The 13244-nt window shown below is 42.5% G+C and overlaps 1 protein-coding gene across 3 annotated transcripts in view; it reads right to left on the minus strand.

Annotated features, from left to right (window-relative positions):
- Positions 1-13244, minus strand: part of PTPRM (protein tyrosine phosphatase receptor type M) — a 773655-nt gene that overhangs the window by 129054 nt on the left and 631357 nt on the right. The window contains exons 14-18 of one of the 3 annotated variants that reach the window (XM_040970559.1): positions 11471-11622; positions 8510-8584; positions 8271-8297; positions 4358-4369; positions 3474-3661 (exon numbers count right to left, since the gene is read on the minus strand). In XM_040970559.1, coding sequence (XP_040826493.1) covers positions 3474-3661; positions 4358-4369; positions 8271-8297; positions 8510-8584; positions 11471-11622 — 454 coding nt within the window. The remainder of the gene's footprint in view (positions 1-3473; positions 3662-4357; positions 4370-8270; positions 8298-8509; positions 8585-11470; positions 11623-13244) is intronic. The other 2 variants (XM_040970557.1, XM_040970558.1) reach the window with 2 other exon arrangements.

A 13244-nucleotide genomic window follows, 5' to 3' on the forward strand; every position in this document is an offset into this window, starting at 1 on the left:
TTTCTCCTGAGATCCTCGAATGCCTCTCTTCTGACAGCATGCCATTTTCTGTTCAGTTCAGCATGCTGGCTTCTTTATTGTGACTCAAGTATGCATTTCTTCTGAATCAAATGATTGCATGTCCCCTGTGAGTATTGCCATATGACTATTCTGTTAGAACAAAACCAGATATAAAACTTGCACTGAGTGCTGTACGTCTCCTCCCTGCCACACACTCCCTCTTGTTAGGACATGTTTCTGTCTGCTCTTTGATCAGTAATGAATCCTTCCAGTGATTAGGACAATGTTCAGGCTTTGCCATCTTGGAAAAGGAAAAGAAGACTGGGTTGTAGCAGGAGTCAGCAGAGAGGAAGATGCCGTGCACAACTATTTCACATCTTGGATGCCTGCATTTCATCCATCTACCGGACTGAAGAAAATCAGGAAGACCAAGTGAGGGTTACCCTGAGTTACAGCCATGAGAGCTGTTCCTTCCACCGTATCCTCAGAGTTACCATGCTCCGGCAAGGACGGGAGCTCAGCATTTTCAAACAGGGACACAGAAACACAACAGAAATACCTATCATATATATTTAACGTACTTCTCAGTTTGTAAGTTCTTCATCCCCAGAAACAAGCCTGTTAATTTGTAAGGTATTTTTTCCCCACAGGAGCTTGTGAGGACACAAAATACATGCTAAAGAAATGATCAGGTCCACAGATGAACCATACAGTGGACAGCTCTCCCCAACCTGCTACCCCAATACGCAAGAGATGCACTCAGCAGCATATGCTTTTCCTCTAAACAATATGCTGTGGTTCTTTCCATAAGCTACGTGTTTTCTTTTTCTAACTCAAATAGAATAAAAGCCAGAAGTTGAAGTGCATGCCAGATGCAATTCTAGCATTTATAAGGCATTAATGATTTAACCCTTAGCGCTATCTTATGAAGCTGATTACCCTCATGATTTTAGCTGAGGCCAAGAGGTTAGACAGCGTGTCCAACATCACACAAGCAGCCTGGCACCAGAGCCTGTGTCCCACATCAGGGCCTTTCACTATCTGATCCGTGAGCTGACCCTCCTGAGTGGCACAAGGAATCCCATGGAACCAGTGAGCACCTGGGACCCTTTCTCTGGGCTGTGTCCTTGGAAAGGACGCACATGTTACAACATGACCGAAAAAGCTGTATTTTGCTAAGAGGTTTAAAATCCACATGGAAACTTCTGGAGAATCTTCCAGATTCACACTAGGATAAAATCTCCCTGGGATTTGAGAGGGTATATTAGGAGTCACTGTAGCCTGGACACTTCTGCTTCATTGTCAGTCTCCCAAAACTTTCAGAGAGATTTGGGCACAAAGGACGCTCCTGGGTGAAGGTGGTGGGGACCAGACTTCAGGCTCTAGGTGAGATGCCACTTTGGGGGTTGGTCTCTGCTGTAGTGCTCACACAGGAAGCTCATCCATCACCATGACTTCTTCCTCCACCCACTCGCGCCAGGGTCCTTACTACATCAGCAGCCCTCAAGGAGGACCGGGAGGGAACCGGGAGGGCATGGGAGTAAGTACCTTATAGAATTTTTCATTTTGCGTTTCTCACAATAGCTGCTTCCCATTTGCCCTGCCTTTCTTTCTACTGTGAGCTTTTTTTTTTCCATATTGTTTCCTTCCTTCTTTTTTAAAAATTGGTAATGACTTTGCAGTTTAAAAATATTTGCTTTTGAAACAATGCTTTTGGATCACTGAATAGCTTTTTGAAATTGATGCATGCAGAATTTTATTTCAAAGTGTAACAACTTTTAATGAATTGTCCATCACAGTATGCTTAACGTGAGTATAAAGTATTTCAGTTTAATCTTCTAAATCATATTTCTTCATGAGAATTGGAGGTGAAAACACAGTTTTTGCATATTTTCACATAAAAAGCATCTGCAGTAGGAATTCTTAAGTAGGTATTTTTAGATGGTCCATGAAAATAGGACTCAGGTCCTTTTAATTGTTATTTGAACCTATAACTAATCTCTTTGACATTAACATCTTTAATAAACATTTGAGCTATATCTGCATTCAGAATTGGATAGAACTAAGACATCATTCCTAGTCATTAGGCTTATATTCTTTCAATAACCTAATTTTGTCTTTCATAAGATATTAATGCTTTTGGAAGTCTTACTCTTAATCCTATTAATTCCTAAGCTAGCCTTTAAAAGTGCATGAGGAAATATGCAAAGGCAGTCAATTTCACTGAATTATACATTGAACAGCTAAAGGTAAATCCAAGAATTTCAAGCTTATTAAAATGCAGAACTTCATTTGAAAATATCCTCTGGATTGAAAACCAGCCCACGGGGCATGGTTTGGATCTGTTTCCTTGGCTTTGCAGTCTTCCTAGCTGAGGTCATTGGCAATGCACCAGGACGCACAAGTTAGCAGAGAAAACATGTCTATTTGGCTGCCTGGGACCAATGACTTGCTCTTAGAAGCACAGCAGTGGCAAGGCCAATGTGGGTATCATGTGTTCACTGGTTGCCTTAAGGAACACTGGATGATTATGCTTGGGAAGAGGGCTAGACCCAAGACAATGCAGCATCCTGGGCATAAAATGAAAATGATGAGTGTTCCCACAAGGACAGACACCGAGTTGGAAACTCACAAGAGAGTCTACAAGAGAGGCTAAAGAAAACCGATTTGAAAAATACTCAGATTTTAGACTGCTGCTTCCTAACAACGAGCTAGTTAGGTACACAGAGAACCAGCAACACATCCTAAGATTTAAAAAGCTACTTACCTGTAACAATTCTATTATTATTCTACATATGCTACTTAATCATTAAAGTATTTCAAGCTGCTTTGTACCCCTTCATCCCTTATATACACACCCTCTCAAGTGGTGGCAAGCTTCTCTGAATTAGACTTGCTCAAGCCTCAGTGCTTGAATGACCTTCCAACAGAAATAGCTGATGGCGGAGGCTAAGAGGAGTAAGCCTTACATTTTCCATAGGGTTGAAGGATGTCACCATTCCAGGAAAGACTTGTGAGAGCTGTCCATGCAAGGGCCCAGGACAGTGGCCAGCTCTCTGGGCTGGCATGACAATAACAGCTGTCACACCTGTGACAGTAGCCAATCTCTTTACTGCTAATTTTCCATTGCATGCCATCCCTGATTGGTCCATAATTGCTTTAAGTGAACAGTTTCTTCCTGAGACAACTACTATAAAATTATTGGGATTTCACATCATATTTAACAACATGAAATGCCCAGGAAGGTGATCGAGAAAGAGGAATTGAGCCTAGTGGGCTTCTAACTTCATTGCATATTTATGTAGAAAATGGTACAAAGTGGAAACCTGAACCTTTTGCATGCAATGTGCAGGAGTGGACCTCTTGGTCACAAGCACTGGCATCAGAGGACATGGACACATAGGCAAAAGACCAGCAAACTTCCAGGCGAGCACAGTACCAGGCCTGCTGCCCAGCGAGGAGCCCGTGCTCACCTCATACTCCTCCTTGAAGCCGTAGCCCTCAGCACACTTCATCTGCGTGATGTGCTGAAGGAGGTCTGCCACTCGGATGGCGGGGTGAAGCTGGCCGGTCTGGTAGGGCACATCTGTCTGCTCCCGCTTCTTGTAGGTGTGGGACTGCACCAGGCTGCTGGTATCACTGGCCATTGTGTGGGTTTCATCTGGGAAAAGAAGAGCGTGGTGTAAGTAAAGGCGAGGTCAAATTAGGATCACCCAGAATGCTACAGAGCTGGCCACTGCAAACATCCCCCAGCCTACGGCTACAGTAATCCTTATGATGACTCGACAAAAAAGAAAAGTTAAATGTTTAGAGATTTCAATGGGGTTGGCAATATCATAGGAATGAGGCAGAAATCTTTGTTTTTACAAAGCAGTCCAAACGATATATTGCTTTCACTAAACCTTTTTAGCCTCTCGGTGCACAAGTTTGTAGAAATTTCGATCTGAAACGTCGTTAAGACCTGCTACAAAACTGGTTTTGGGCCCTCCAAACCTTAGATCACCAGTTTTTGTGATGAGATAAAGACACTCTACAAATGTTCTATGAGCAAAATAAAAGTGCACAAAATGGGTCGGCTTAGAAAGCTGGCAAATGGAAATGTGGAAGTCAAAGAGGAGTGCACAAATAAAAGAACCTTGGTCTGGGGATAAGGTTTGGATAAACCACTTTGCATGCTTTGGTATCAGAAAGGCTGGCAAAATAGCGTGGACCGACACAGCAAACATGGAATGTTCTACAAGCATGGACATGCAGGCCAGCACTGGATGGCCCCAGCTGGCTTCCTCAGAACCTACACGTTCGACACACATTCCCACTCCCTCCGCGTCTTTTCCGTGGGGTGAATCAGGGCACTTACCATTTATTGGCACTTTTAAGAAGATACATATCAGGAGAAAAGAGGAGGAGAAAAAGGAAACAGGGCATAAGCAATAGTACTGTGTGAATCATTCCAGGTAGCTTTCATATTGTGTTGTAAGTTTACCGTTAAGTCTTCTATTCAGAAGTGGTCAGAGGACAAAACCTCAGATCTCCCACCATGTGGGGATGGATGGGTTAAATTTGAATACCCAATAACAAAGAGGTAAAAATCAGCATCATAATTGAATTTCACCCCCCCAACCATGTAATAACTGCATAAGGCTTATCTGTAATCAACACACGTTGTTTAAATTTCTTGAACAAGTCCACCAAATTGTGCCAAAAATTAATGTCAAAATTTAGTTAAGTAAGCCTAAAGAGGCTGTGTTTTCATGGCAGACCACTAGTAAATTAGATGAATGAACTGCAGAAATGGTAACCATCAAAAATGTTTTATGTGGGAAAGTACTATTGGATTAAGAATTCCACATTCTACAGGTTAGTTTGTTGTAATGCTGAATCCCTTTAGCTGTCTTATGATCGAGGATGGACATCCTTGTAAAATAGAGAGCTAAGTTAACTTAAAATGAGAATCTTTTACTAAATACTGATTTCAGATATAAAGAATTAACACACATAGGAAAGGCTATGTTCAATTTTTTCCCCCATACTATCAGGTTATTTTTCAAAAGGGAATTCAGCTCTTATGCTTTTTAAGTTTTCTAAACCGAGAGGTCCAGCTCCAAAGGCAACTGGGTGCTGTGCTTGGTGAGCAGGGCCCGGTTTTGGAACCTCCCTCCTGTCTGTACTGCAAAGCACCTGAGATGCATGGTATGAAAGGTGGCACACAAGTGTGTAGCTATGTCGCTTTGCTGAAATGGCACCTGGATCACTACAAGGTGGCTAAAGACACAAAGACAAAATAAAAAAAGGGTGGTAAGTTGACTTTATGATTGTTCTCATTTGGATTTGCTTTGAAATTCTGCAACTCATAGGTTCCCATTTTAACAGTCAGAAATCAACCAGGGAATTGTCCCATCAGATTTACATGCTGGCAATGGCCAGGCTTGTAGACTGGGGATCCAGGATCCCTGCTGGAGCACTGAATCCCTGGAGTGTTCAGTCGCTCCAGCAGGAAGCCTTGTTCTTCAGGCTAAAATAAATGGAACAATAATTAGTTTCCCCTCTGTGCCTCTCTCATTCTCTCAGTTTTGTTCCTTGTGGGATGAACATAATTAATATGCTGTCTATTGCGGGATGACCTTCTTTAGTTCCCTTAAATGATTTGGGTCTTTCACTTGGATACACCAGCAGCCTGGTGACACTCAGCTTCCAGGTCAGAGTATTTTTGGAAGTTTTAAATCCATAGGGCTACAACTACTCTCACTGTTGCCCATGATCCTCTCGCACTACATGATCAGACTTTGGCCTCATTTCTGATGTGGAACACGTCTGAATACATTCACACACCACCCAACCCAGCTAGGAAGAGGCTGCTGTTAGGTACATACTGAAGAGGGAATAGGTTTCTTATACAATATGTGTTACGGAATTGGGTCACCTCAACTATTAGAAATTCTTAATTCCAGTAAAGTGAATGATTAATCAATTTCCTTTTCATCAAATATGACTTAAAAACTATTTGTCATTAGTTTTCAATATTTGTCAAAAATCACCAAGATTGATAAATTAAAAATAATACTGAAGACAAAATCAGCAATAACGTTTGATGCTCATAGTTCTGACAGTTTTGTCAAATTGAAAATTAATTCTATCTACATGGTTTAATGACATCCTAAATTTTCAATGAGCTGGCTGAAATTATCTGATTTGAGCTTAATGTTATACTTTTTGATATGGGAGAGGTCCCACCCATCCACCCACTGATTTTTGTAAGCAAATGAAAGAATAAGATACTTATACTGTTAGGGCTGGGCATGTTAACACGTGTGGATAAAAGACAAAGGTATCAGAGAATTTAATATTTCTGAGGCTCTGGCTCCCAACACAGCATTCTTTTTTGTTGTTGTTGTTTTAATGTAAATTTTGACTGCTACTGTCTGGGCCAGAGTAGATACACAACTTGTCTGGACTCCATGGTCTCCAGTGATAACCTCCCCAAGGCCTTCTGATGCAATATGTAGCAGCTGGTCTGTAGCCAGTATCCTGTACGGACCACAGTTCTCAAGTAATACTTTTACGACTTTGGTTCATAACCGACCTAAATGTGACAAGAGGTATTTGTACGTATGGTTGGCATTTTCATGGTGTCCGTCCCTTCTGCTACTTGCACTGTCTGTTCACCCGAGTCTCTCTTCCTTTGAGAAGCATAACTAACTTTAAAGGATGTCCTGATCATTCATAACAAAGCAGCAACTTCCAAAAATGACAGCTGTTGCATAAGCTTATCTCGGCTCTGCTGCGAAGTTTGATCATTTCTTCACTCTGCTGCTGCAGATCTTAGCCCCTCCCTACCTGCAGTTCTGCCAAGGTCAGGATCATCAGCAGAAGAGCCTGGGAATGGCTGCCCCACCTTCAAAGAAATCATAGATCTTCATCTACCACAAGATTCTGTAATTTACATTCATGTAAATTACATCCTTTGGGTACCTAGAACTAGACTGTGTCGCCCAATTACCCAAACAATAAAACTGGAGTTTTCTCTCCCTTACAGGTGGTAAAAGGTAAGGTGAGAGGCTGACTTTCATGGGCTGGGTAAGTTAGTCCTCAAGACGGTACAAAACTCTAAAATTCGATTTTATATCTACTCTTACGTTCCTGTCTTAGCTCATTTCTTTTCTCAAGCAACAAACTTGCTTAAGCCCAGAGAAAACTAAGGAAAATACAAGTTGCCCTCTAAACAAAAATCTTAACAACTCTGAGAAAAGAGAAGCACAGGGGGAAAAATTATGTTGCAAAGAGATCAACCCTTATAAAGAGAATCAGGAAGAGGAAGTCAAACAGCTGAGGATGGAACTCTGGCTACGATGAATTGTTATATACCTGGAAGTCGTTTTTGTTGTGCTCCTTTTCGGTAAGGTTAGTAGTAGAAAGAGAACACAGCCGTGATAGACTTGGGTTATTTATGCGTCTCAAATGCAACAGCAGCACATGCTTGTGTGGTTAGCACAGCCAGGTAATGCCATTTCTCCTCACCCTTCTTACATTGGACAAACGGGAATTTTTTCTGTAACCCCCTGCTGGGAATATTTCATACTTTAAATGAATTCTGCCCCACTGGGCTCACATTTTAGTGCATTGCTCGTGACATTTGACACATAATAAATTGTATGATCATGAAGTGCCATCTTGTCATTGCGCCGCTCAGAACATCAGCTCCTTTGCAATTCCACTGCATGACAGACACTCCAGAACGCTGGGTGGCAGACACCCTAGGGGCTCCTAGGGTGGGGAGGAGGTCCAAACTCTATTGCCATCATTTTTCTGCTTCACACTTGGCGTAATTAGAAAGATGCTCTTTTGACACTGAAGTCCTTGGTGCTTAGAGGTAAGTGAAAATAAGAAGCCATTTTCACTTTAATGACTATCATATTACACTGGACAGAATTCAGCTTTTGGAAGTACATAGCTGAGCGGTGGTAATTTGGTTTTTCCCCCGGTTCCAGACATAATGTTTGTGTTTAAATTTTGAACCCAGAAAGGGAGAATACTGGAGCTGGGCTTGTCCCTTGGAGCCTTGGGGTGTTGTCCCCAACATACATGCATAATCTTTCAGGAAGTCTTCATCATCTGCCCCCACCCTCCCAAGCCTCCTCCACTCCTCCTCACCGCCACCCCTTTTCCATTATAATCCCCAAGCACCCAAAATTAAAACTCCAGTCTCCTACAGAGTGGCACTGGCTTTCTATGTTCCTCCTGTAATAGACTATGGTAAAGGGAAATGTTCTCACCTAAAATTGCAGTTGGCACAAATGGGTCTGTCATACATCGTAAGCAGGGCAATGCAGAGAAAGTAAAAAGAGAAAGAACAATAAATGACTGATGGTAGGCCCCCCAGTCTCCCATTAGAAAGCCACAGAAAGCCTTGGGTTATGACACATCCAACAGATCAAGCTCCCGAGCACTGTGGCTAGCACTGTGGGGTTGCGTGATGCTGGTGAAAAAAGGGAACCATGGAAGGACCCGTTACCTGGGTAATAGGAATTAGGCACTGATGTGCTCAGAGTGTTGGTTTTCATCGTAAACGACGAGGGTGAGGACACAGCTGTAAATGAAAGAAAGGCTGGTCAGCAACTGTGGAAGGCTGATGCCCGCAGACATGTGGTGGTGCCACACGTGCGTAGGATGTTGAGGTGAAGACATTGCCAAGATTCTCTGAAAGCTACGGGGCAAACACGGCCTTTCTCCACGGGTTCTGGGTAGTGGTTGGCCCTTTCCCAACAGAAGGCTTCTCCTACTCGACCATGAGAGAACACCCCACAGCCAAGGCCACCACTTGGAATACAGAAACGGATCAAACTCCTGTCTGGACGTCTAGCCTTTGCTCACTCTTTGACCACAGCAAGCTGCGTTTCACAAAGAAAAGCAGAAGCACTTTGTTTACTCATGCCTTTTGGCGAATATTCTCAATATTAATGCACTTGAACCTTGCTAAATATTTTTCTTTCTTCCTTGACCTGGCTTGTGAAAACTAAGAGTGATATTCCTCACATTTAACATTCAAAGTCAGAGCACATACTTCCATTGGTTTCTTAGCCTTTAAAATCTTACAAAGAAGGCTTACTTTTTAAAAAAAAATTTTTGGAAATATTCCTCTGATACACTCAATGCTATTATGTTTTATATTTCTTCTCATTATTAACAGTTCTATCCTATTTATCTGATTCCATTAAACATGGATATTTCCTATGCTTAAATCAGTCTGTTAAGTCTCTTCAACATCATCTTAATTGACTGATGTTTTCAAAACACTTTCATTTCATTCAAAGTAAGGATTTGAATACTCAAGTGCTTAACCCAAAGCTTAACACTTCACTCTTCTGCAGTAGTTGCATCATTTATTTCATGCAATTACATCATCATACTGATAGGTAGCACTTCCCAATCCCTGTACATATCACAATCTGTAATGATCCAGACGACCCATTAACATACTCTAGTTTCTTTCCTTTAGAACACTGAGTTGACCCCTGTATTATTCAAGTGTAGATCTGGAGGTCGCTGCAATGGCTCAACTGGCTAGTCTTCTGCCTGCAAGCACCTGCATTCCATATGGGCACTATTTCATGTCCCAGCTGCACCACTTCAGAGCAGCAGAGGATAGCCCAAAGCCCTGGGGCTCTGGAGCCACATGGGAAACCTGGAAGAGGCTCTTGGCTTTGGATCAGCTCACCTCTGGCAATTGTACCCACTTGGGGAGTGAACCAGCAGATAGAAGATCTTTTCCTCTGTCTCCTCTGTAAATTTTATCTGCCTTTCAGATAAAAATAAATCTAAAAATTAAAGTGCAGCCTTGATACAAAACAGAACCAGAACCCAAAACTCATCCTGCCTGTCATTTATAAGATATTTTTCTATAACAGAGAAGTTCATGTTTCTGGCAAGCTGCCAGGGGGAAAAAAAAAGAGTAACTGATAAAATCATGAACAACAAGAGTACCTATAAAACATGTAAGGGCCAGGGATGCCTCCTTATTACATTAGACATTTTATGTGGTTGGTAACAATACGCAAAGCAGATATAAAATCATTGCTGCCTTTATCTTTTTGTTAAAATATTTTAAAACATTTAGCATAAAAAGACATTTCTTTTTATAGCATGTTACAGTTGATGGCACAGCTCATACTTGCTTTGTGGACAGATTATTCTCCGCTCTGATAAACATTTTCATGGTTAGTTTTAAATGCTTATAAATAGGTGTGGGGCTCTCATGTTTTACAGGTATTAAGAGAGCTTTATGCTGAGGATTAGCGTCAGGGTCACTGCCAAGGGATGAGATGCCTTGAGTACTTCTCACAGATCCCATGGGGGAGGGCATGGGGGGAGGAGTTGCTTGGCTCAACTGTAATGCTGCCACTTGGGACACACACTCCCTTAGGAGCCTGCGAGTTCTGCTTGTGCCCCTCACTGCAGCTCCCTGTTCACAGGCACTCTGGGAGGCAGCAACTGATGGCTCAAGTGTCACCTATGTCAGAGGCTTGGGTCAAGTTTCTGGCTCCCAGTAGCAGTCAATGCGAGTATCTGGGTAGTGAAGCGGTAGATGGAGCTCTCGCTGTCTGTCTCAGCCTCTCAAATGAAAAAAAAAAAAATAAAGCAAAATAAAAACAAACTAGGAGGAAAATGAAAAAAAAAAACTCATTTCCCTCCCTGTTGTATTTATTAGGAGAGGCACAAATATAATGCCTGATGGCAGATCAGTCAAAAGAGTAAAAAAAGCCTCCCAATCTTGAACTTAAAGTGACTCCTGAATCAGAGCACGGCTATGATAATGGGAGATCCCTCTGGTCTCTAGAGAGCAATGGCTCCTTTTGTACTTCGTACAGTCAGTCTAATTGTTAGCTTCCTAAAATAACGCTGCTCTACCTGGAGCACAGGTGTAGTGGGCGGAAGGTATTAGCCACTTTTGGTTTACCCACCTGGTGTGAAGTGGTAAGACTTGGGGAGCTGAAACGCAATTTAATTTATTAATTGCCATTCATAGCCATATAATCAAGGCTGAACCTGTCTGCTAAACAAATAAACAATTAACTTGTTACTGCCATTTAGCGAACTGTTTTATAACAGGCTTCCCTTGGGTAATTCTACACCTGGCTTGCTTACAAATAGGATCTAAACAGCCAAGGAGAGGATGAAAAGCAGGTGCCTTGCTGCTGAAGTAAATGGAAGGCTTCAAGGCAGTGCTCCCAACGTCTGAACTTCAGCGTGATTTTCTGTGCTCTCCAATCTGGGCCTATCACCCTCAGAGCAGAATCATTGCTAAGCAACCCACGGTGCATGAAGAAGTTTTTGAGGATCATTTAAAGTAACTGCACAATTCAACAGGGCTTAAGAACTCTCTAGGAAGTTACTGTGCTTTTTAATCACCCAGTGCTACACAGAATCCTGGAAAGTCAGAGAGAAGCATGGCCAGCCCAGGACTCTGTGCACTTACACCTCCCATTCAGATTGTGCGTGTCCATGAACGAGAAGGCCTCGTCGCAGTTGGTGCCTTGCTCAGCATAGCTTTTGTCCATGGAGTTCACCATCACGGTCATCTCCTGCCGGGTGCTGCTCATTGTCTCCTTCCGCTTCTTGGCCAGTTTCCTTAGGACAGAGAAGTCAATCATGTAGGTATGCATGGAAATGCAAAAGGGGCCTTTGCATGTACACCGACCATTGTTCAGAATGATATGCATTCAACCATTGACTTCTGGTGCATTCTATATGTCAGCTTCCTGGGCTTCCTACAGGCTCAGGGACGAAAAACCCTACTGCCTGTTCTCAAGGAAACCGGGATATCTAGGTGGTAAGAGAAAAACAGTGTTCTTACAACCTAAATTACAGTGGCCCCAATGATTCTAGTAGAACACATTCATCCACCTGATTACTAAAGTGTTCCCAGAGTTAGGAATCTTTCACTCAATAATTGTGGATATTTTCACATAAAATACTAAAGATAAGATTTCCTCTGGTATTCGCCAGACAACATTGAAATACAGATGCTTCTTGACTTGACCTTGGGTTTCTGTTGTAATAAAGCCAACGCAGGTTGGAGATATTATAAATCAATATTGATATTTCATAAAGACCTAAGGGACACTAACACAAACAGATAAAGCCAAGTTTTATGTTTCTTACTATAAGAGCTTGTTCTACGCATCTGAGACAAACAAGAATAGAATCAGAGCTGCCTCAGGAGAAGGGATGATGCTTTGAACCTACCAGAATTGACAGCTCGGCAGCACGGTACACTGAGGAGCTATGGCTATTGTCCTTGTGATCATGGAGCACTTGCTGCTTGGCCTACTAGCCCCACAGGGGACTGAACTGCACACTGAACTGGTCCCAGGGGAAGAAAATCAAAATTCAGGACCTGAAGTGCAGTTCCCAATTAAAACATATCGCTTCACACCATCTTAAAGTTGATGGAAGCCCCATGAGCTGGGCTCCATCAGAAATCCAAGAATGGATCTAAAAGGCACATGATCAGAGTCAAGAAACAATTAGGCAATGAGTGAAGAGAGTATAACTGGAGTTTGTGCATAAAGGAGCAGGCTTTGACTCACAGCTTCCTAAGGACAGCAGAGCTCAGGCCTGCAACACAGCAGGGACAGACCATGAATCCCCAGAAGGCTGTGACACTTGGCCAAATCCCAAGTCAGCCCCAAATAGCTCCCCATTAAGGCTGACAAATCCCTACAGAGCCAAGAAGTCGGCATCTCTGGAACATTTAGCATGACGATGTCCTCTCTGCCCCTTCCTTCTGTGGAAGACAGCAGAGAAATGTCCAATTGCTATGCCGACATGGATTGATGTTGGCCTCTGCATGCTGCTCTCTGACCACGAAAAACTCATAACAGAAAATGACAGATGCCTGCACGAGAGCTATAAGAACCTGAGGGAAACCAACATAAATAAGCAGATAAAACCCATTTTATCTGTCTTCCTAGCAGAGGTTGTTTTATGCACTCAAGACAAACAAGCATAGAATTAGGGAAGCTGAAGGAGATGGAAAAAAGGGTTAAGAAGAACATAACACCATCATGCCAAAATAACTGGGTGTTAAATCTCAAATTCTGCCCAACCACCTTTAAGCAATTCCCAAAAGAAAGTAGCAGCTATTCCTAGTAAATCATCTTGACATTGATTGACCTAGGACACAGAAGAATTGAAAACGAGCCACATAATCAAAATTGCACCCGTATTGGGCCATTGCTTAATGCAGC

This window comes from Ochotona curzoniae, unplaced genomic scaffold (assembly GCF_017591425.1).
Source record: "Ochotona curzoniae isolate NIBS_2020 unplaced genomic scaffold, NIBS_Ocur_1.0 scaffold_4812, whole genome shotgun sequence".
NCBI lineage: Eukaryota > Metazoa > Chordata > Mammalia > Lagomorpha > Ochotonidae > Ochotona > Ochotona curzoniae.